This window comes from Thunnus maccoyii, chromosome 1 (assembly GCF_910596095.1).
Source record: "Thunnus maccoyii chromosome 1, fThuMac1.1, whole genome shotgun sequence".
In the NCBI taxonomy this organism is placed as follows: Eukaryota; Metazoa; Chordata; class Actinopteri; order Scombriformes; family Scombridae; genus Thunnus; species Thunnus maccoyii.
Window position 1 is genome coordinate 8290046 of NC_056533.1, and position 24483 is coordinate 8314528.

The 24483-nt window shown below is 39.1% G+C and overlaps 1 protein-coding gene across 2 annotated transcripts in view; it reads left to right on the forward strand.

Moving 5' to 3' along the window:
* The window catches only part of itfg1 (integrin alpha FG-GAP repeat containing 1), a 149392-nt gene that overhangs the window by 64086 nt on the left and 60823 nt on the right, over positions 1-24483 (forward strand). For both annotated transcript variants that reach the window (XM_042427998.1, XM_042428083.1), the window contains exon 10: positions 4464-4615. In XM_042427998.1, the coding sequence (XP_042283932.1) occupies positions 4464-4615 (152 nt within the window). The remainder of the gene's footprint in view (positions 1-4463; positions 4616-24483) is intronic.

Here is a 24483-nt window from a genome sequence, read left to right on the forward strand (position 1 = left end):
TGAGGCATCGCATCATGAATGTGACCTACAACACTACTATCATCACCACGCCTGCCACCCCTACAAACAGGCCCCTGTCTGTATTACCTTTACGTCAGTACCTGTCTTTACGTAATGTGCACAGCTGGTTTGGATGAAACTTAAATCAGTTACATCAGCGTTTGTGTGATAAATGTCAAAGTAATTGTTAATAGGCTGTGGTTGTCTTTCTCAGACATACTCTTTGTATTAAGATCTATTAGTGGCAGTTTTGGTGAGTGTCTCTTTGGTGACTCTCCCCTGCACCTGCTCTCTCTGTTTAACATTCATGAATAGTTTAAACCACCAGCATCTGGCCCCATGCCTCTCTAGAATCCACACTCACACACACAAACACATAGGGGATCTAAATTGGTCATTTATTGTAGTTTTGAGTCTCAAAAATATGTATATATATATTTTTAATCTGTGAAATGGGAGTAATAAAATGTATTCCTGTAGAGTAAGATATGTGTGTAGGCGTTTGGAGCTACTTTGTATGTGTTTGTGCTTTTGATTTGCAGCATAACAGTACACAAAATCAGTGGTTTGATATGTGCCATTGTTTTAGGGGTCATTGGTAGGTGTATTTTGAGTAGTGTGAGGAAAACAAAATACTTTTTATTATTTATTTTGAAAAAAGTTAACATGATGTAGCTATTTCCAGAGATCTAAGGTTTCCCATCTTGGGCTGAAATTGCTCCCTTTCTGTTCTATTGTATCTAGTGTGAAATGTATACACTACTATATATAGTGCCCTCAGAAACTCGGAAAACAGAAATGAAATGGAACAAAACAAACACTTTCTGCCAACAATCCTACAAGGCAATAGGTTGTGACCCATTTACAGACACAAAGACTATAGTCATGTCTTCCAGTACCTGTCAGTGATGACACAAAATGATAAGGATAAGTAAGCATCTGAAATCCAAGTAATGTAATGAGTGTAAATCATACAGAAAGTAGTGAATGAGTGAATTTGGACACAGTCCGTCTCTGATAAAGCCTTTTGGCTGAGACTTTTTTTGTAAAAGTTTTATGTTCCACATGTGGCAAGACCTGGACTGTAATTAAACCATATTAGATTAATGAGGACTGATATTGTTTGGTTCATAGGGTGTACCAATCTGATATAATTCATGTACCAAACTGAACATCCTGTGCTGAATGGTGATACATGTTACTCATGAATTTCCACTCTTGATGGTGTTAGGGTGAGGATTAGTGATGATAATCGTCTCTTTTTCTCTCTCTTCATAACACCTCCCTCTCTTGGATTATGTGTAATTCACAGGAATCCGCTAGCTAGCAACTCATTGTAATGTAACTACCGAAAGCAAGGAGACCAGCATGCCTGTCACTGGTTAGAACTCTATTAAAATTAATTCACTGGGAATGTATGCACAGTTACAATAAACCCGTCTCCTGCAAAATGAAACAAAAAGTAATAGCTTGTTTTTTTCCTGTTGCATTCAGTCATCAGCATTTGGTGGAATAGTAGGAAGATAGAGTGAAAGAGAGATGTTATGACATAAATATTAAGTGAGAGGTGATAATGGTGTCAGAGAGGCCTTTTAAAGGGCTGTCTCTGGCGTGCTGTTTGCTTTCATGCAATATATACTGTATGTTTACCTCTTTGGTGTGATTGTTTCCCTACAAAAACCTCAAGTCAGTTTCAGTGTTACAGCAAGACCCCCTTGAGGGCCCTATTACTTCGACATTTGAATTGTCAAGATGAGGGAAAGATGCCTCGTTTCTGTTTGGTTAAAAGAGTGGGAGGGCTTCTTAAGTACTTGTGTCTGATGTGTAAAGAGAGTGGCATTAAAGGCAAGACCGCAATATCCCCACACTGAGGAAAGGAGTTTCTGAAAGTGAGGATTTACAAGTAAATCCTAGAAAATAGTGTGATTTGCTTTTTACCTCTCAAGTGTTTTTCTTAAAGTAATTGTGAAAAGTATTGTTGGAGGCTCAGTCTGCACTCAAGGTACTCTAAGTGAAGTCAAAGACTACAGATTGCTAGTAGGTGGTCAATTTAGGATTGGACTTCAATCGTATTATTCTTTGACTTTGGTGTTAAAATTTTGCAGAAAGTAATTTTGGAACCTTTTTTTGTAATTAAAGTGCTCCCAAAACTCTGCACTGCACTGTAACACCACTGCACTCAGTCCACTTAAATTTCAGTGACTTGAAAGCAAGCATAGCAAGCATTTGTTATTTGTTTGAAAGTGTTCTTCTCTAGCTTGTCATTGCTTATGTCCCACATATTGCATGTGTAAGCACAATGCCATGCTATTCGCTACTTTGATTTGAGTCCTTAATGCAGGCACGGTACAGATGTTTTTCATATGACCAAAGCATGGTAAAGGTACTGCTTACCCTGATGACATGTTGTAGCTTTACCTAGAGATGTATTGGCAGCTGTGTGCCTTTGTCTGACCCGTTCATTTGTAGCTGCATATTTTCTTTCATTACTCCCTTTAAACACCCTAAAAAAGTGCCAGAAATGTTCAAATCTAGATGTAGACCAGTTTTTAATAAAGTTAGTGGTTGAATGTGAATAAGTCAAGACCTCAACTAGGACCTAAACCCTCCAATTGCTTCAGCATAGAAATCCTGTATAGGGAATTATTCATTGTAAAATGTATTTACAATGTATTTCATGGTGTCTGTGTCTGTCTACCCAGAGACATCAAAGTAAAGCTAAAGCATGCCAGTATAAAACTGACATTGCAGCCAATTTACAGTAGTGTGTGACAGAGATGACACCAGATACCGCAGCACTACTGTGCTCTCAACAAGTAATTGAAAAAAAACATAAATTTATAAACATAAATCCATCTCCAAGATTAAAGATAAAACAGGAACTTATCATTATATCCCCAATGATATTTGTACGGCCTTCAAGGATCAGAGTTCCACATTCTTCTGATACAGAAGAGACAATGAGCCAGTTTTTGCAATGTATCTTTCTTCCGCAGCTGACACCAGTAGGAAAGGATTGGTTAGATATAGAAATTACTTCCAAAGAAATAATAGATACCACCATTCATTATCTAGTAGGAAGGCAATATGCCCAGAAAGATCCTGTTGAGCCAGCCTCTTATAGACCTATCTCTAATCAAAGTACAGACTCCAAGCAAAACTCATATCCAGAGATCAAACAGGATTTTACCCAGACTACAAGTGATTCAAATATTAGGAGAGTACTGGGAATTATGCAGTATGTTAAAAACAAGAACAATAATGCATATATTGTAAGTTTAGATGCTGAAAAAGCATTTGATAGAATAGAATGGCACTATCTTTCTGAGGTTTTGTATAAATTTTACTTTTCTGATAGGTTTATTAATTGGATTAAGTTAATATACTCTAACCCAAAATCTGTTATTAAAGTGAACGGTACAAGATCAATCATCCACATCCTCATTTAACAGAGGGACAAGCCAGGGTTGCCCCTTACGGCCACTGCTATTTGCTCGTTATGGAACCTCTGGCAGAAGCAGTTAAAAGTAATTACAATATAAGTGACATACAAACTAATGCATATATACACAAAAATTGCCTTGTATGCAGACGACATGCTCATCTTCCTTTCCAATTCCAAGTACTTCACTGATTGTTGATTGAAATATTCCATTTCAGGTCGATAAAGAGGGGTTTAAACACCTTGGTGTTTTTATATCATATGAGTTAAATGATCTGATAAAATATAGTAAATTACCAGAAAAATGATTCCCTGAAGTTTTCAAGCCTAAATTGAGGCAGGACATGATGATTACTGCTGATGGCAATGATTACTGTTGCTGAATACACTGAATAAAAGGACCCCTAATTATCTGTAATGGTGTATGTTTTCCTCTCTGTCATCTTAACAACCATTAGGGAGTGTGTCGTTACAGTACTATTCTGATATGATACCTAACTAAATGCTGTGTGTGCAATTCACTGTGCCCTGTTTTCATGTGTTATAGGGATATTTTACCACAGTTTTGATTTGTTAAATTTATCACTAATTGGCTCGTTAATTCTTCATACAAACATTTTCAGGAAGATAAAACATGATTAAGAGAGGTGGTCTACTCTTCATTTTTCTATGTCCGGACAAATTGCAATAATAAAATTGAACATGTTGCTGAGATTTTTGTATCCTATTCAGATGTTACCAGTGGATAGATGGACAGAAACTGAATTAGGGGAGACATATATTGTTATGTTAATAGTGTTTAAATTGTATGAATGATAAATGCGATGCACTTATTGCTAATGCTAATACAAATATATACAAATATAAGATACAAATATATACTAAATATATATATATACAAGCAATTTAATCTTCTTCACTTCAACTGACTTAGTTTACTTTCATTTTTTTTGTTTCTCCTTTACTCTCCTATTAGTTAATGCATGATTGGTGTGTAATTTGTTGGGGTCTTTTCTTACAGTGGGTACCCGTGCTGTCAGATTTCCAGCAGAGGGAAACAGTTTGGAGCTTTGTGCCAGGGAAACCCAGCCAGCCCTTGGCCCTGCACCTTGGGGACTACAACCTGGACGGCTTCCCTGATGCCCTGGTGGTCCTCCGCAACACTAGTGGCAGGTAGGAGAGAAAATGCACACATTCTTGTTTACCTCCAAGGCTCCACATAAGAGTGTGCCTCATGGGTCTTCAAATGGGTACATCTTTGTTGGTGTTGACTTAGTGTTTTAAAAAGAAAAGGTGAGATACTGTTGATGTAGATAATATTTTCTTCATTATCTTAATAGTTTTGGAATAAACACACAACTAGAGTACAGTAAGTAGTCGTTTCTCTTAGACCTTATTTAAGATTATGTCTAGTAAATAAATGAGATATTGCTGAAATTAAACTAATCCTTCCTTGGCAGGGGACCGCTTGGAATCCTGTCAAGTAGGTCCCTGAACCCCATTCCAACTAATTGTTTCAGCACTATGCCTCACCTCATGAGCAGCTGGTGCAGTGGCGCACAGTTTCAGTGTGTCCATGCAGGTCCAGAGGCTGCTTATGTAGCACACAGTTTACATGCAAATGGCGATTGCATTAATATTACTCTGGTTTCAGGAAATTGATGTCACACTAATCATAGATTTCATGCAAATCCATATCATCTCAATTCTCATGAACACTCGATTCATTTGTTAGCTTCATCTGAATTTGTCATGTAACAGTCCACATTTTGATAAGATTATACAAACTATAGTACTTCAGCGGAACACGAAATTGAATTGATTGGAACCTAATAACTCAAGATGCATACTTAAATGGCTTATGCAAATCTGTTTCGCTTTCACAACTGTAAACGTTTCTTTTTTAAAAACATGCCACATGGAGGATTTTCTCATGAAATTCCTGTGAAATTACTGCACTTGCACTGACACAAGTGACTCTCATGCCGGGGAAAATAATCTTGATTACAAACAGTAGCCCCATTGATATGGTATGCATTTCGTACAGTTGTCAAACAGTTGTCAGTAAAAATTAATTACATTCATATACTATATTTAGAAATAAACCTACAGTCTGTGTACAGCCTGTTTAACACATGTTTACAAGAAGAGCTCATTCTCACACCAATAGAATGGCAAAATATCTAGAGTATAGCAGTTTTCCAAAGAAGATTAATTAAATCTTCTCATTAACAAATCATGAAGTGTCTGAAACACCACAAAACAGAAATAAAAAGGCCAGGCATTAATTAATGGTATCACTTACATTTTGATATTCATGACACAGTAACAAACTGCCCTCTGCTGCAGAATAGTAATAGTTTTAATAGTTAATAGTTTTATAACATTGTGCATTGTCACTGACCAATATGCAGCCATGACATTGTACTATAATGAAGAAGTGATTACCATCCAATTTACTAGAGCACAGACTGGGATAGAAGGCAGCTAAGGTGAGTGTGTTTTTCAGCATATGGACACGGCAACTGATAAGACAGCCCTTAAAAAATCACTACAGCATGTGCTAGGACACAAGCAACATGGACACTAGGGTGTGTGTGTTTGTCGAAGAACCTATGTGGATTATCTAGCCTCAGAGATGAAGATAAGATTGCTGAAGAGGTCAGGCCTGTGATTGTCTATGCATACTGATTGTTCTGGGAGTGTGTGTGTATGTGCTTGATCATGTGTGTTTCTTAGGGAAAGAGGGTTTGATTGCTTGTTGTGTCAGAAATAGTAAGACATTAGGTATGAGCTTCAAAAGACTCACACACACATGTACATTTGAACCCTACTTTCTTGTCTAGGCTCTGTATAATCATCAGTAAGTCCTGTCAGGCTTAACTCTTGGTGGTCACCCTCATCTAGAAATGACTTCTGTCTCACCAGCTCTAATCACACAAGCTATAGCTTCTCTCTTTTTTCCTCCCTTCCTCCATCTCCTCCCCATGTTAAGCCTGAGCATTGTAATCCTATACTGGGCCGTTGGCTGTTATTGCAGAACTTCCCTGTACAATCTGACCCCAGCAGTAACATTTAAAATCACATCATCATCATATGGAAGAGAGAGTAGGAGGGAGAGATGAAAGGAGGTCAGGGTGATGCGAAAGGAATGATTTAAAGGTTAGAGAATCTGTGAAATCAGGACCCCTAATTAACTACTGCTGATGTGCCCTGGAGCAAGGCATGTAAATATCAAATGGTGTCAGTGATTTGACGGTGAAGTTCTCTGGTGTGAGTGCAGAGAGTTGCAAAGTTAAGTTGTGCTCCCAGAAGAAAATATGTAAAGTCATGGTGATTCTGGTCTGCGTCGATTCTTTTTAGTAAAGTAAGGACACAGGGTTTCAGAGGTCATGTTTGAGTGATGGGATGTTTTTGTTTTTGTTCAGACATTTCATCAAGTGTGTAGTGTCTACTTGCCTGCTTTGGATTCAGTAGCACTCTCTAGTCCATCATGCATCAGGCCTTGGATTTCCTTCTCACCAAATGCTCTCTGCTTACTAACTATTTGTACAGCCCTCAGCTGGTCTATTTTAACTCCCTCTCCCTCCCCATTCCTCTCCTTCTTTCCTTTCCTCTCTGTCTCTTCCTCTTCGTCCTTCAAACTGGTTATTTATAGCAGCTTTTCAGATAAAAGTCCTGCCAGTCCATGTCACTCCTCCTCCTAGTAAAATGAATGCCGATTTTAAGTGTTCAAAGTAGGAGGACAGAAGGAGAGAGGGTGTGAGATGAGAGTAATCGGGTGGAATCAATGGAACAATGAGCAGATGGAGGGAGCAGGAGGAATAAATAGAGAGTTGAGAGAGTGTTTAAGAACGCAATAGGTTATTTTGTGATACAGCTCGAGTTTGTTAGTCACGGCCCAGTGATTAAGGTATTTTGCCTCATATATTTGTCTTACTAATGCTTTTTTGTTGATTGCCCCAATTATTTTACTCCTTACAAGACCTCCTCATAGTTGTTGCAAAATGGAAGGAGCTGCTGTTCCCAGAAGTGTTTTTCCCCCATTCTGTTCTCCCATTTCAGTGTTTCTCCTCAGTGTTACTTAACATAGGAAAACAGGATACTCCTGGATATTTTAACGGTCCTGTATAATATACATATTATATATGTTATGGACACCAGCTTTAATTGTTTTAACTATGCTTCTGAGAAATTGCGTTTTCTTCAACATTTCAGCATGGCAAACAGTTCTAAAATACTACAATAGCCTCGGCTGCTGTTGCCATGGAGAAGAAGCCAGTCAGAGGTGTGAATCTGAAACAGTAGAAAATGTAAACTGATATGTTGCTGCAGTTGTAACCAAAACAGGGCACTATAGTTGCTGAATTAATCCAATATTGACCCAGAATCCAAAGGTAAATTGATTTAAGTTGTAGATTGTATTGTCAGTTTTCTTAAAACTGTAAACTTTAGCCCCACCATTAGTGCCACACCATACAGAATTTTAAGGTCGTTGATTGGGCGTTTCTTGCCTAAATGCACCTTGGGAGTTGTAGGTAAATTCTATCCTGAAGATTTTTCGTAAACTGTCTTGTACCTTCAAGTTTTTATCAAAGATCCTATTTTCTAACACAGTTGTTCATCATTTGTGCTGATGATTGAACCAGAAGAGTTTCATGCCGACCCAACCCATAGAAGTGCTTAACTGTGAGTCGCTTAACATTGTCTATGGGAAAAATTAATGGGATTTCTACTTCTGGAAATGGGAGCATCCAAAATAGCTCCCCCCATTTCGCACCTCTATCATGAGTAGACAAAAGAATAGGGAAGCATGACATCTGCACTTTGCTGCTATATTTGTGTCCATCCAATTTCATCACTCATTCACTTGGTAGCACCAAGCTAAATAGAGTCCAGACATCCTTCTTTCCACCCTGCAGCTCTTCTTTGGTGATGCCAAAGCATTCAAAGGCCAGATGGGATATGTAATCCCTCCAGCATGTTCTGAGTCTGACGAGGGTCTCCTCCCAGTGCCCTCAATTCCTCTGCAGGGGGCCATCCAGGAGGCATTTTAAGCAGATGCTCACCCTGTCCCTAAGGGTGGCCCTAGACACCCTGCAAAGGAAAAAAAATTCATGACCACAGGTGAAAGTTGGAAACGGATTGACTGATAAATTGAGAGTTTTGCCATCAGGCTTAGCTCGATCTTCACTGTGACAGTCCAGTACAGTGCCTGCATCACTGCGGATGCTGTACTAATCCGCCTTTACCAAGTGTGACTCTCCATCTAACCATTACTTGTGATCAACACCCCAAGAACTTAAACTTCTTCATTTATTCAGTGGATCACAAAGCCAAGCTGTGAACATAAAGAAATTTAGTTTGAACTTAAAAAACAATGGAGGAACCCACCAATTGTTAATTAGGGGTCACATGTACGCCAGTTTTCAGTTGCTGGTCATCTTGCCGTGCTAACATTAGAAGGCATTAGTTAGAAGGCTAACATAAGTGTCTGTAATGTTTGGCACATAGATGAACAGTTTTATTTTGACATGTTTGCTTTGCTTTGTGTCTTTTTTGGTCAAGTTTGAATTTATGTAAGTTGCGTCTATGTTATTACTTTCATATTACCAAGTTTTTCTTTCTATTAAACTTTCTATTTCTATTGTTTCTGCCAGTATAGCATCAAACACACTACTTTCTGTTTCAATGTGAAATAATTAGCTATTGCATTGTTTTTGTAATAGTGCATAGGTCTATAGGCTACATAACAGTCACATTAGTAGGATAGATCATCCATTTACATACTGTTTGGAAACACGGTCATTAAGAACTGCAAGACGGGTTTAGAGTGTGTGTGCGTGTGTGTGTGTATGTTTATGTTTTTGTGTAATTGCTATCGGCAGCTCCTAAAACTGCAGTCCTCAGGGTCCACATTATATCCAGGTCACGAGACAGACAATGCCTCCAGCCTCTCTCTGTCTCTCTGTCACACGCACCCACACATTTACGAGCATTGTTAAAGCACAACAAAGAATACAGTGCTGTTGCTCCCTCCTATAGGTGTTTCAGTGTTTGCAGAAAATCAAGCATTTGGGATGTTGGGGAGACAAGAGGAGACACAATAAAAGAGACGGAGAAACAGACCCGCAGTAGTATGAAGCTAAAGAAGGAGAAACTATTTTCTTCCCCTTTTCCCTTTTTTTAATCTTACATCAATGCGAGAAACTTTCTGCAGGAAGACTGATGATAAGATATAGTTCTTTCAGGTGCAGATGACACAGCATGGGGCTGCACAGCATATACTGCTTATGTACCAGATTCTTAACTCTCTCCCGGCAAGACAGAGACTACACTGCTGTCTGACTATTCATGTTGTTTTTTGCTAGTCCCATTTTGCCTTCCAGCCCTTTGTTAAGTAAACAGTTTCTTATAGCATGTACTAAGTTGAAGTTTGCAATGCTAAGCAGTGTTATTCATGTTATTTCAGAAGTCGCAGCTCATATGTTTGACATCAACAAATCTGTCTAAATATCAGTATCTTGCTCCTGGTTCTTAATCACAATTAGTTACAATGAAATATTTCTATACATTCTGTATTACAGTTGCCATTCATGCCATTTTTATGCAGTCTTGGCTAGATAAAGCTAGCCAAGAAAACATGGTTACATTACAATTAAAATGAATGGAAAATGAAATGAATAATGGGAATAATTACATTAGTGTTTGCTTGTTTAGAGGAAAACATTTGTGAAGTGATATTCAGAGAGAAATACAACACGAATCACCTGCTTGATCGCCTTATCCTCCACTGTAGAGTGGATGATGAGTATCAGCCCACAGGCAAAGACATCATAGAACAGAACAAGATGGAGCTTCAGCCCACATTCATTTTAATACATCAGAACCAGCAGTCATGTTGCTCATCAGTTATGTGCAACAGCATTTTGCAATGAATGTTAATGTGTACAGCTGTAGTGCAGGTAAATCGAGCCAATTCTCTCAATACAAAGAAGCAGCAGCAGCACCAAATTAAGATTGTAATTGTGATATTTTCTTGTTTCAGATCTTTTTTATTGTTAAGCGTCAACACATTAGTAACATATAGCAATGTAATCTAACACTTCTTTATTTGAAAATAGCTACTTCTCTGTCATAAAATACAGAATGCCCCTATCCTCTCCTTTATTTTTCTGAGACAATTAACCACTGGGAACAAGCTTAAGCCAAATACCTGCAATGTGTGCAGATACAAAAGCTGGTTTCTTGCTGACCCTTTCTAAATCATTAGTAGGGAAGATTAAGATTTTAGAGTTAACAATGAATATTTTTCAGCAAAAAATAAACAATCCTCAAACATGTTTCAGTATTTACCTTCTGTCAAGACACTTTTTGTATCAGACCTTCATCTCCTTGGTCATTTGTGTACATAATATGGTGGTACATTATACCTAACCAGTAGCAGTCCCACATGTATACCAAGTGTTGTTTGGAATTCTTATTTCAAAATAAATATAGTTGCAGAGCACTGTGCCCCTCGGACAAGCTACATAAAATAACATGTAAAGTGAAGCCAGATGTCATCCTAGCATACTGTACATAGCACTCCTCCTTTTTCTGTTACCATTGTCAGCATGCATGTTAACAATAAGAGGCTTTGACAACTGTCAAAACTTCAGATGACATATGACATACGGTTGTAGTAACTGAGAATATACCACCTGCTGCTACATTATTTTCTAGATACAGCAGTAAATATCAGTACTTTCCAGGAATAACATCAACCACTGGTCACATTCCCACTGCTTGTGTGTGTGTGTGTATGTGTGTGTGTGTGTGTGTGGAATGGGATTGTATGTGTTAGCCACCAGCCCTCATAGAATGGGATTATCCTCTGCAGTAATCATGTTGTTTTTTTTTTTCCCACTTCACTATATCACATCCATACACTGATTAAAAGGTGATACAGTAGGTCAGCTTTAACGTGTGATCTGCCTCAAGCGACTTAGATATAATTACATGTATGTGTGTGCATTTGTAATTTGCGCGTCAGCATGTGTTACTCAAGCAATGAAAAGCAACAGCCAGATCACCTTCCAGGCAGCCTCCCCTCTAGTCAGATCAGCATTCCTCCAGATCTGAGGCTTTTGGAAAGCGGGAGCTGTCATCATTCACAGTAACCTTTAACCTCAGCAGATGACCACTCTTCAAATGAGACCAACAGATTACAATGGGCCACAGCTACATCACTGTACCCTCATCCGTAAGCACACAAAGATGGTGGTTTAGCAACCTTCGACTCTGCGTGCACACACTGAGCGTATTGAGCCCACTGTTCATTTCTGTGACTTCACCCCACATTATTTTTAACAAAAAAACACAAACAATTATTTTCCCTAATTTTAATTTAAAATATAATAATTTGAACTTCCTGCAAAAGGTGAAATTGTTGTGTTTGCCTTGGGGTATACCAGTGCGTGGCAACCATCCAAGTAATATTTCAGCCCTACCACCCCTGTCACTCCCATCATATGAAACCTTCAAACTGACAATTTTCAAAGTGTATGAGTCAGTGAGCACCAACACGGCATGGCAATGACAAGCTCCTGCCCTTCTCCAGAGACATCACAGTTATGTCCCAGCAGCTACAATTTATCCATTCTGAAGAATATAGAAATTAGCACATATTGTTTCCCCATGACTAGAAATATTAAAATAATAATAATATTGAAGACTGCTCTATCTGCATCACTGGATTTTTGTTTGTTTGTTTGTTTCATCAGGGTGTCCTAGTAACTGCAATAGATTATTGTCACCTAAATGTTTCATTGTGGCAAGAATAATTTATTAATTTATTGCTTTTTTTTCAGCACTGGCTGGCTGTCTCTTGAGGGCTGAATAATTAGATGTAATTAATAATGTATGGCCTTCTGTAGTGGATCTTTGTTTCAGTATTTTGCAGCCAGAAAAAGAATCTTGATTACCAAGATTGGCAATATAATTATTTGGGTTTTGCCCACATGGACCATAGATAAAGCGGGGTATTTATGATATTTTTTCAATTGTATTTTCCTCTCCATTTTTAACATAGACATATCATGTGGTTACACTTGATTCTCAGGCTTCTTAATTTGTAGTTGTTCCTTTGTTACTGACACAATACCTAGGCCTGAAAACATCACAATATATATGCCAGTGCTTTATTTGGGTAGGTTCAGTATCTGTGTAACCACATACTTTTCAAATTTACAGGGCCGGCTTTGCAAGATGGCATTTCTACAGTTAATGTGAAAAGTGTGTTTTATGTCATCCACATTGTGTGATAACAGTTAACAGCTGATTCGCCAATTTGTTGCAGTATTTGAAATATTGATTCAAGGCTTGATGTGCCAGTTACACTCAGAGCTGTTAAAAGTATATAGCACAATACTGATCCAAGTACCACTCTTTTCATTTGTTCATTCTGGCTTGTAGAGACTCAGATGAAAATGTAATTGTTTTCATCTACCTATAAAATAAAATCAAGATCCCACTAAAATTCCTATTCAAACATAGACAGACATGTTTCTGTTTATAGAGCAATTACTCTCATCTTCAAACGTCACAGCACATTTTTGTTAGACTGACAAAATCTCCTAATTTCTGCTTCTGATTGGCTTTATGGAGCCATTTTACCTTTGAGAGTGTAGGACACATTGCCTCACGTATTTGAAACAGAAGTGCAGCTTCAGGTAGAGAATAATAATAATAATACCTTGCCTCAGTGACTTTATAGATTAAAGTATATTGATTTTTGTGTGCTCTTTGAAGAGATACCACAAAAGAACTATGAGCAATTTGTGCCTTTAGGATGCATGTAACACTATTTATAATTTTACTTTTGCATACAGTTAGTGGTGCTGTGTTGAGGGATTGCGCACCTCACCACCCACACTGTGTATGTAGGCGATAAGGTCCACAGGTATCTTCAAAATCTTTTATTTGTGTCAATATTTAAAGTGCATTCATTTATCTACTGCTGCGGACACGTTTACATCGATCAACTGCTCTGCTGTGCTGTGCTGTGCTTTTGCGGTTGTGGAAGTGCCAAACTCTCCTCTGATAATGAAATGCATGGAGTGTTTTTGTTTTATGTTTCTATTAAAGTGAAGAGTGTGGCGTGGGCAGCAGTTAGCAGTGCCAACTGTCTCCCTCTGCTCTTAGCTTTGACCAGCTGATGTCAGAGGAAAAATACTGATCAGACCTTTAAAACCAACTTAGGGCTTGTAGAGGTAGATGCTACCTATTGCACACACACACGCGCACACACACACACATACTGTGGACAGATCTTGACTGCTGCTGGAGAAAGCAACTGTAATAAGGAAAATAGAATTTCTGGTTTGAGGAAAAGTAATTATGTGTGCTGTATGAGACTACTGTTGGTGGAGAAACTGGTATTTTTGTCTGTTCCTGCACAAAATGGTGACTCTAGAAAGAAGCTTTTGCTGTTTAATTGTGACAGAGCTAGATTTTTACAGTGTTTATTGCTGAACATTTTCTGTATCTGCTGTGTTCAGAATGATTTCTCTCTTATATATTCATGAGAATTAGAAATGTCGCCTCAGCAAAACCTCTTTGTTTAAGGGTTTCTGTGATGATTTCTATTGTATTTGAACACTTTTACACATTTATTAATATTGTCTATGTAACATTTATACTATACTGGGAGTCTTGTAAGTCCAACCGTCACTGACTTGTCCTTGAGCAAGAAACTGACCATCTGCTTGCTCTCTTATTGCAAGGATACAGACACACAGGAGAGCAATTATCTTGTACACGTTCCCGTGGTCTCTTTCTTTCTCTTTCTCTCTCTCCCTCATTTTGTACATCAAAGCTGCCGTGTTTCTGTGAATGCCACCAGAGATGCTCTCTCCATGGGAACACACAACTGCCGTCGTTCAGCATAAAGATAATGGGTCCTTTCTTTGCTCACCCATTTACTTTGAAAATTAATTAAATCTTCCTTGTTACGGTTTTAGGGCTCTCGGAGGGATTGCTCGTGAGAAGGACCGTGTGCGTATAGCACATGTGTGTCAGTGAGGGAGAGCTAGGGAGAGTAATATGTTTGTGTTGGCAAGTGTGTGTAAAATACTGTAATGTCTGTGGAGGATGCTGCGTGAAGGCGGGGAGACAGGGAGGAGAGCTCCCTGAAATGCATGAAAACCTCTCAGGTTCCAGTCAGTTGTAATCTGCCTGTAGTGATTTGGTTTTGGGGAATCAGTCATCGTACTGCTTTGGTGGGTACTATACTGCCTTCAGAAACCTCCCCACCCCCAACCACCCAGATATTAGTATAATAGGTCTTTACTTATTCAATTATGATAAAACAATGGTGAAAGCTTCCACTGGGGAAGTGGAACAAGCAATTATATGATTCCAACCAGTTGCCAAGATTTAAGTAACAAGCATTCTATGATGTGTGGTTTTCTGTTAAAACCAAATGCAGCTTGCCTTTAGAGTGTGTTTTTTTTTCTGCTCTTTTTTACCCTTCAGTCATCCAGGCAGGTTAATGAAGAATGCATTCTAAACATGAGCAAGCTCCACTGACTTCTACCTCTGCTTTTGTTCAGAGCAATGCGGTGTTGCTGTTCCTACAGTTAATGTAAGATCAGCCCCTGAGGAAAGCTGAATCAAGGCTTTGCTTTATGGTTGACATTAAGCGCTGTTTTCCTGATTGGGAAGCTACACTCACATTGCTCAGGAAAAGGAGCAGGTAAATAAATATTAGGCTGTCTGAAACCGACTCAAAGATATAAATAAATTAATGCATAACATTTAAATGTATAATTAAATTTACCTCCAGTCAGTTGATGTGTTCATTAACATAACCATCATTATTCTAGTATAGGTAAAAATGTTTTAATTTTCCTAATCAAATTGGAATTGCTAGGAGCTGCCTTTAATCGCTTAACCTTAAAGCAGGTATAATCGATATTTTTTTATAATATGTATCAAATGATAAGACATGATGTGAGAGGCGTAGCTCGTAGAGATGAACCTACAGAAAATGATGACCCGACTGTGCAGCTCCCCCCAGCTTTATAAAGCTTTATAGCAAGTTTCAGCTAATTTTTTAGCTATCTGGCCCACAACTTTACCATTTTTGTTCACTCTTACCGCTCTCATAGGTTGGTTTCAGCCACAGTAGGCAGCTCTTTTCGGACAAAAAAATTCTAAAAACACACTGTACACTATCTGCTAGGCATCAAACAGCAAACAGACACAGTTTAGCGACAAGCTGGTGAACATAGTGGAGCATTTAGCAGCTAAAGAGCCTCATATTTCCTTCAGGAGTCGGTTGAGATCAAAAACAGACTTAAAGGAAAGTGAATGGTGTGGACTTCACCAGGTGGACGGAGACAAAACTCTGAGACAAAAAGAATGATAATGTTGCTCCATAACTGCCCGATGGGTAAATAAGCATCAAGTACGCCGTATCAACTTAAAAGAAAATATGTCAATTTTCACAACTTGTTTCCACTGCCCCCAAGTGACCAAAAAATCAGTTGAACTACTTTTAATTAACAATTTGAGTTTTTCTCAAATTTTTCATTTTACCCCCAAGTAACAAATATTAAGTATGGGGACAACACTTGAGAATGTAATTAATGAGACCAGATACATATTGCACCAATAAGGGAATATTAAGACTTAGCTGATGTAATTTCACACGCCACCTCTCCACTCTACTTTTCCTTAATAACGACTGTCAAAACCAGCTCAGACACTGATTTTGATGGATAGTTTAGGATAAATTTGACAGTGTTTCCAGGACAGTTGCCATGTTTTTGTTTGTTTTGTTTGTCAGTTGAAACAAATAAAGGTAACATGACATGCACTGTTTTCATGAGCCAGCCAATCACAGGGAAGATGAGCAGCCTGCTCTTGACAGCAAAAAACAATGTGATAATGTAGCTTTTCTCAGCAGTAGTAATAGTAGTTGTAGTAGTTGTTGCTCATCATAGTGAGTCAGAGTGGGAGCACTTGGGTTGAATTAGGGGTTTGTGTAAATCCTTTCAGGACTGTAGCACTGATTAACTATTGCATTCAGCTACTGCAAATAATCATCAGGTAAACAAAGCACAAATCAAGCAGCTCAATTTCTGTATCAGTACAAAATGTGGTCTTGGCAGCGCCATTTCTCAAAAAAAGAGCAAAGAAAAAGAAAGAGGCAGTATAGTATGAATCAGCCAAAAGTATTTTCTACTTGTAGAAAATAGTGGTACACAGATGCAGTTAGTCTACCAGACTGTTTTTATAGACACCATTGTCTGTCACTGCAGCCGGCAGCCCAGCATTTCTCTTTACTCAGGTAGGCTTCACATTCACAGAAGGACGCACACACACTCTCCATTCATCCACTGTCCTCAGGGAGACCGAGCGTCCGGCTGTGAGTGTTTGATGTTGAAATGGTCCACCCTGGCTTCATAAGAGCTCCTATCGCAAGAGAAATGGTCTAAATGTCACACTCTACCCTCCACTGGGCTACTTTGCGTGCACGTCTGTGCATGCAAGAGTGTGCATGTAACATGTAGCCATGCATGTAGCAGTATGTGGTGAGAGGGAGTTATTTCTGGAACACGAAATGAGGTCTCAGATGGAAATGGATAAACTTAAGTGATTTCTATTGTATTTCACACCATCACCTGACAGCATGCCACTTCTGTACTCTCCTTATGATTACAGATGCTAGTGATTGGACCTGATATTGTCCATTAAGATACACCTTCAGATGTCACAAGTGTCTTTGGAAAGGAGTGGCTACAGTGTGAATCAGGCAGATATGGCACATATGCACAACACACACATATACATAAAGCACATATGCAATCGTTTTGTGTAGAATTCTTCAGGCCATAAGTCAGTGAGTGACTGACAGTAACCGAATAATGTAGATAACCTCTGCTTAAGGTTGTTGGACAGCAAAATCACTACAGACGTCTCTATACTGATCTCTTCTGTCTGTCTCACTCCACGCTATAAACATGTTTTTAATGGCAGGATAAAAGGTTAAGGTTTGTTCAGAAAAGTTCTGCTTAACTGTCTCTTTCTGTTTCACTCTCACTGACCTATCATGCCTCTTCCTCACCCACAAAATACACAGTTACAGAGCTGAATTAGTAGGACAAGGGCAGTGTTGAACAAAACTATTACAGGGTTTCCACCAGAAAAGCTGTTTTGGGGGGGGTTTGTTTGGGCACACATACTTGCCCACTGCCCATGCCGTTGTTTGCTTTTTTAAATAGAAATAAAAATCTGTTTAGTTCATTTTCACATATCAGCGTGCATGTTAATCAAATAAAAAAAACTCTTAATTAATATGTAAAATACTAAATGTGTTATCAATACATAGTTGGACAACGGACACTACCGTTATGAACTGAAAGCGTGTGCTCTGTGACCGTCCACAGCAGCAGCAGAGTTGCAGCACAGAGTAGTGGAGTAAGACGTCCTCCCTCCTACTCTCTGCTGTAAACACACGTAGCTGTTAGTGAGCAGCAGCTCTCATGTCTCCTGAGGTCTCTCGTTTTCGGCTCTCCCACTCTCTGTCTGCTCAGCCTGCTCTCTGTGTGTCACTCTCTGGATGGCAGGCATGTTGCTCCGGGTCTGTTTCCAAGCGGCAGTCATCGTCTGGCTCGTCCTCACATCTGTGTGTGCCGCAGCCTCAAAATCACACATATGCTCTCTCTCTTGACCACATAGTAGCTATGCACTGAGCTATTAGAGGAGCTATGCTACTGATAAAATACTTTTTTTAAAATTCCCTGATGCTTTGGCCCGGCGGGGGGTCACCTCAGGCCTAGTGGGCTGCCAAGCTTGCAGTACACTGGCAGAAACCGTACTATCAGGCCAGGTTTGGCTATTCTTTAGCTTGGATTTGGATAGGGCTTAAGAATATGGGCAAATATCTAAACGCAGTTTTTTCAACCAATAGCAAGGCTGCGATTTATATAATGATAATTTCTTTCTATCAGGCCTGTGCTGGTGATCTAAAAACACAATTAGCATTTTGTGCGATGCTGACACAAAAATGAAGTCCACCCAGACTTATATAAACTTCAAGTCCTCCACTCAAAAATGTGTTTTCCTTCTTGTTTTTTCGGTCGGATGTTTGACCTTCACTGTGCAAAATTATGTATGTGCAGTTTGACACTAGAAGAGTGTTTTCACATTCATCTACTGAAAGTGGAAAGTTTCTCTGCACTCACATTAAATCGGAGTTTAAGGCGTGTACTTAGAGGCAGGATTAGACTACCTTGGAATGAGAATGAGATGGAGTAGATTCCATTTTAAGGATTTTAACAAGGTAATTGTGATATTTTTTGTGGAAAAACTATGTCAGAAACAAATTATTGTTCCCAGCAGAGTATTTTTACATGTCTTAAATATGTGTGGAGGGGATCTTGAACTTAGAAAATCATTGTGCATAACAATTGCAAAAAACAATCAAAGCCGTTCATGATGCAACTATGAATCTTTCTTGTATTAACACTGTGCTTGCCTTTGCTTTGCATTCACTGCACTCTGCATACATTCTGCACTGAATTCAGATAAAATGTAAGAAACTCAGAGTTGAAGTTTAAGTCAGAGCACCTCATTTTTTGCCCACTCACATGTAACAAAGCAACAATTAATGTTGAACATTATGTAATGCTCACTGCTCATCACCTTGTCGATGCCTTGATGAGTTCAATCACATTAAGTTTTAGTGTTGCTGTGAGTGTAAATGCGCATGTGTTTGTCTGTGTGTGTCTCCATCTATCAGTATGCACCCCGACCAAGCAGCTGCCAAGAGCTTAGCAGGCTGTTGCTAGGCAATGCCATTTAAAATCCATCCCTCTCTGTATGTTGGAGCTGTGTTTGTATCTTGGTTTTGTTGCTAATACCAGGGTGGAAACTGGAGTAGCGCGAGACATTTGCCTTGTTAGTCCTGCACAATATTTTCTTTGCAAAGTGCAGCTTTGTTGGCGGAAGGCTGGTTTGGCCTCAGATGACTTCCTAAACAATGAAAATTAAGCAGCTTTCTAGGGAGCTGTTCAGTAATAGTATAATGAAAGAGGGTGTTTGCCATTTGATGATTAGTTTTAAAGAATGTCATTATGCGTTATTCTAGTGTTGAGCACTGCAGTGCTTTTACAACAAAATATGCGGAGGTGTGTATCTGTGCTTCATTAAACAGAAAGCGCATCTGTTTCTTTGAAGTTATAATCTCCATCTTGTTCATATAAATACATCTGTGGATTGCTACCTTCTGTCATGGGTTCATATAACAATAGTAAATAAGCCTATATCCAGTTTTTTATCCAGGGTTCCTTTGACTGTTCTTAGCACCCTGTCTGATGGGTCTGTGTTGGAATAAATCCTTCAGCCATTTAGCTTGAGCAGTGATAACAAACAGAGCATCACCTACAGAAACTCCAACTTTGAAGGAAAAAGACACAGTACAAACAGTTTATTGATAGGTGATCTGTGGGAAGTAAAGTGCAACAAGACTAAGTGAGTGTTCAGGTCAAAAACAGCTCTGCTTTAAAACAATGCAGGGGCGCTGCATTGTTGGGATGTGTTGTTTAAAGTACGTGTGAAACAATGAAATACAATCCAGGAAGTCCAGTTTGAGTAACAGATTAATGTGTTTAAAGGCTTATCAGACGCCAGAATACTGCACATTTAGGAATACTTACAGACAGGATTTTATAACTTTGGAAAGTTATCATGGCAGCAACTGTTTTATCTTTCATCATGATGATCACAAGGTGTACGGCACATAAAGTAATCCACCAGGAATTTTGGTTTGCTTGTATGTGATTGGCCAACGCAGCAAAAGCTGAGCCAGTTTCAACCTTTCGTCAGATGGCCCTTCGTTGTTTTGCAGGAGTCCTCTGCGGGTGTATCCCCACTGTGCTACTGGACTGGCTGTGACTGCTACGTTTTTTTTACACACAGCTAATATCGGACTGAACGTCTCCAGCCATGCTGGAGGCTCTGTGAGGGTGTACTAAGGCACAGCGGTGCTTTGAGCTAAATACTAATATCAGCATGCTAAGATGCTCACAATGACAATATTAAGATGCAGATTTTTAGCAGGTATATTTTATACCTTGTTGACTGTCTTGTTTAGTGTGTTAGCATGCTAAAATTTGCCAGTAAGTACTAAACACAATGTACAACTTACTAATGGGAATGGCATTGTCATTAGTTTTGCAGGCATTTGATCATAAACCAAAGTGTTCTGACCTGACCTGATGATAGCGCTAAAGGAAAAGTCAGATGATCACCAAACCATACATGCTGGGGAAGATGAATGTGTGTACTTCATTTCATGTCAATCCATTGTCACAGCATTTCACGCAAAACCACAAAAGTCAACCCTATTGTGGCACTACAGGAAAAGTCAGAAGATCAGACCAAGGTAGTTGGATTCATGCTGTAGGGAACATGAATTTCTTTGGAGATTTAATGACAATCCATCCAGTAGTCGTTAAGATATTTCAGTCTGGATCAAAGCGGTGGACCAATCAACCTACCATCAGACCAACCCACCGATGACACTTCCAACCCTATAGTCATGCTGCTAGTATAACTAAAAATAACAAAGTTATAAGCACATTACTGTGTACTGTGTAAAAATCACATTTCAGTGTATATATACACTATATACTATATACTAAGTACTGTGACTAAGTGTGCATTCTTTGTTTGATTCCTAAAAAGCAGGTCCATCCAGCGAAAAGCTGAATTATACATCATAATTCGACAGAACTGAAACCATGTCTTTTTTTCTAAATTCCAATGTTTAGTTAAGTGTAACAAAGTGTCAACATGTTGACAGGGAGTCTTTTTGGGAGTTTAAAATGAAAACATTAACAAAGCCAGTGTTGAGGCCACAGGGGTTGCAGTATCACAGTGATCGATGGGGACGTCAAGCCCAGTGCCCAGCCTTTAGCATGGATCTTTCTCAAACTCCTATTGACCAACCCAGAAACTAAAGTATTCAGGGTTAAATTAAGTATTTATTGTTTCAGCTAATGAAACTAATCTAACCTCAATATGTAGTGCAATACATGTGGATTTGCAATACGTGGATTTGCAATTGGCAGTGGCAATATTTTTTTAGTATTTATGAAAAGCGACGTAAAGGAATGGATATTTGAATTTTTTTGATTTACATATAAATTTTGTTTCCTAATGAAGGTCTTGTCTTACATCATTGGGAAACCAACTAATTTGCTGTTTATTGTTTCATGATTGTGTAAACAAAAAGAAAAATAAGGACAGACAATAGAAAGTTGACTTTGTAACACAGGGCAAAGAAACAGCCAGGGAGAAACCGAGAGGATGAGAGAACGAGTGAAGAAAGGCGCACTGTGTAGAGGAGTGACACTACCAAAGGATGTACTTTGACTTTGATTGTGTGTTGCCGTGAGTCACTGCCTGTGTTCATCACCGCCTGTGTTCATCACCAGAGTAGCTAGCAGAATGAGAAACCACAGTCCCTCGGGGCCATGACAACATATCACTGTCTCACTGTCACTTCATCTACGTGGACCTGCCCACTCCTTTCCTTCACTCACCTTTTACCCATGACTCCATCTCTTTCTCTCTCTGTTGATCTCTCTCTTTCATTGTCAATCTGTCAATTGTTTGGTGACTTGTTTAATCTGTGTTTGAGTCACTTCAACTGGGGTTTACAGTAGTTTGTGCGTGTAGAGCTGCCGCAGTTACCGCATTACCACGGTAATGCAATTACATCACACCCATCACAGAGTCAAGCTGATCACTGCTTCACTGCTGAGTGAGCAGCTGAAGTGATGGACATCAGTTATTCTGTCAGGCTTGACATAAAGAATGACGCCCTGCCAAATGCCAACCAATATTCCTGCTGCAAAGTCAACCTATTAATGACAACACTGGAATAAAGATAGACATTTAGACTATAGAGACTATAAAGAATAGACTACTACAGGAATAAATGCATTTGAAAAGTTTGCCGTATTGCTCCGAATATAAGACTTTTTTTTTTCTCTGGAAATACATCTGGAAAACTGGGGTCGTGTTATACTCGGGGTCCAGACCATGCCATGTCTATCAAATCTTCTTTTTAAATGGATAAAGTAGTGGTGTAAAACCCACTCCTTCATGGAAGTTTGCATTATGCATTGTTTGTAGCATTAATGTTGCTAGGCTAGCGAGTGTCATCATCAGGTCAACATTTCTGTTCATCCAATACTTTGGTTTTGAGCAAATAGCTTAAAAACAACAGTAATTTCCTTTAGCCCCAGGTAGGCACTTTGTACGTAGTGCTAACTGGCAAATATTAGCATAGTAACTTATGCTAAATCAAGATGGCCAACATTATACCTGCTAAACACCAACATGTTAGCATTGTCATTGTAAGTCTTTTTTGCAAACAATGTTTGATAGCACTGAGTATACACTATCAGATTTATGTGGAACATTTAGTCATGTAATATACAGCTCACTCATCCAATTTCTTCTTGCCATTTTGACTTCACATCCTTCAGCAAATAGGTTTCTGTCCTTTGCTTTCTTATTACTTATTCTGTGAGCTTAGTTTAACTCGAAGAAGCTGCTTTCTGTCCTTATTATTTGCTTTTAAAATTGTATTTGTCTGTGTGAAGTTTGGTTTTCTGAAAACTGCTAGTACTTTTTTGTATGCATGTGTCTGTACAGTATACATGTGCTGTATACTTAACCACAAAGGTGAAGGAAAATAACAATGGAGGAGATGAAAGCACCTCAAGATGTAAAGTGAAACAGAGAGAGTGAAAATTGTGAAAGCATTAGGGAGTAGATTACAGTGATTTTTAACTGACGTTGCTGATAATAACAATCATTACCTTACAGATTAGGGCCTAAATAGGGACTACAAGAAAAGTAATCATAACTGATAGCTGATAAGTGAGTAACGGAATACATTAAATGAACCATGCATGACTAAGGCCTTGTTAACACTACATACAGATATTTTGCAAAACAATTTTTCTCTACGTTTTGGCCTCTCATCCACACACAAACAGTGTTTTAGGTCACTAAAACGGAGAGTTTTAAAACACCTAGTAAAGTGTAGATTTGTAAAAACTCCAGTTTCTGTGCATCTGCATCCATGTGGACATGTAAAACAGGGAGTTTTGTAAACGATGACATCACACTTCAATTCGTGCACGCCCATTATTGCTTTGTATAATGAGCATGCGCCTGAAACGACAGCTACCGCCAAAGGAAAATAAACTCACTATGCGTACTCAGAATGTTCTCCTCTGGTATTTGACATACCAGTGATGTAGACTTTATTGCCACCTACTGGCCCAGCAGGCTTGTTTGATCATTTGTAGTTGTTTTTGCGTTTTCATGTGTATGGAGATATTTTGTAAAACGAAGATTGTGTGAACAGAATTTTTTCAAACTGAGAGGGGGGGGGGGGGGGGGGGTATCTGTTTTGAAAAATATCCTAATACAGTACATGTGGTCAAGGCTAATGACTAACATGAAAGGCATCATCAAGAGGCAGAGAGAGGTAAGAGAGGGACTGCAGGTCATTTTGTCAAGGAAAGAGGAGAGGAGCCTGTAGCTGTGTTACTTTCATCATCAAAACTGAAAAGAGCATTATCAAATGCACCCACACCATGCCCAGTGAAAATAACACATGGCTAGAAGGCATTTCAACAGAGTCCTTGGTGTTGTGATTGGTGGGCAAAAAGGCGAAAAAGTGGGGAAAAAATGATGGAGAGTAAATAAGAAAGAAAAGAAAAGGAGGTGGCCAGGTTAGTGTAGCCTCTCAGCTTGAGGGAGATGAGTGGAAGATGGAGGGATGAGTGGATGGATAGATTGGGGAATGTTAGGGGTGGACAGGTAACAGTGGCCTTTTGGAGCGGTTGAGATGTAGGGAGAGAAGGGTCATCGGCGTGATCAGCTGGTCAGCCTCCTGCCAGCCGACTGCCCCTCCAGAGGCCAATTAGAGGGGAAGCAGGTAAAGCTAGGAACAGTGGAAGACTCCC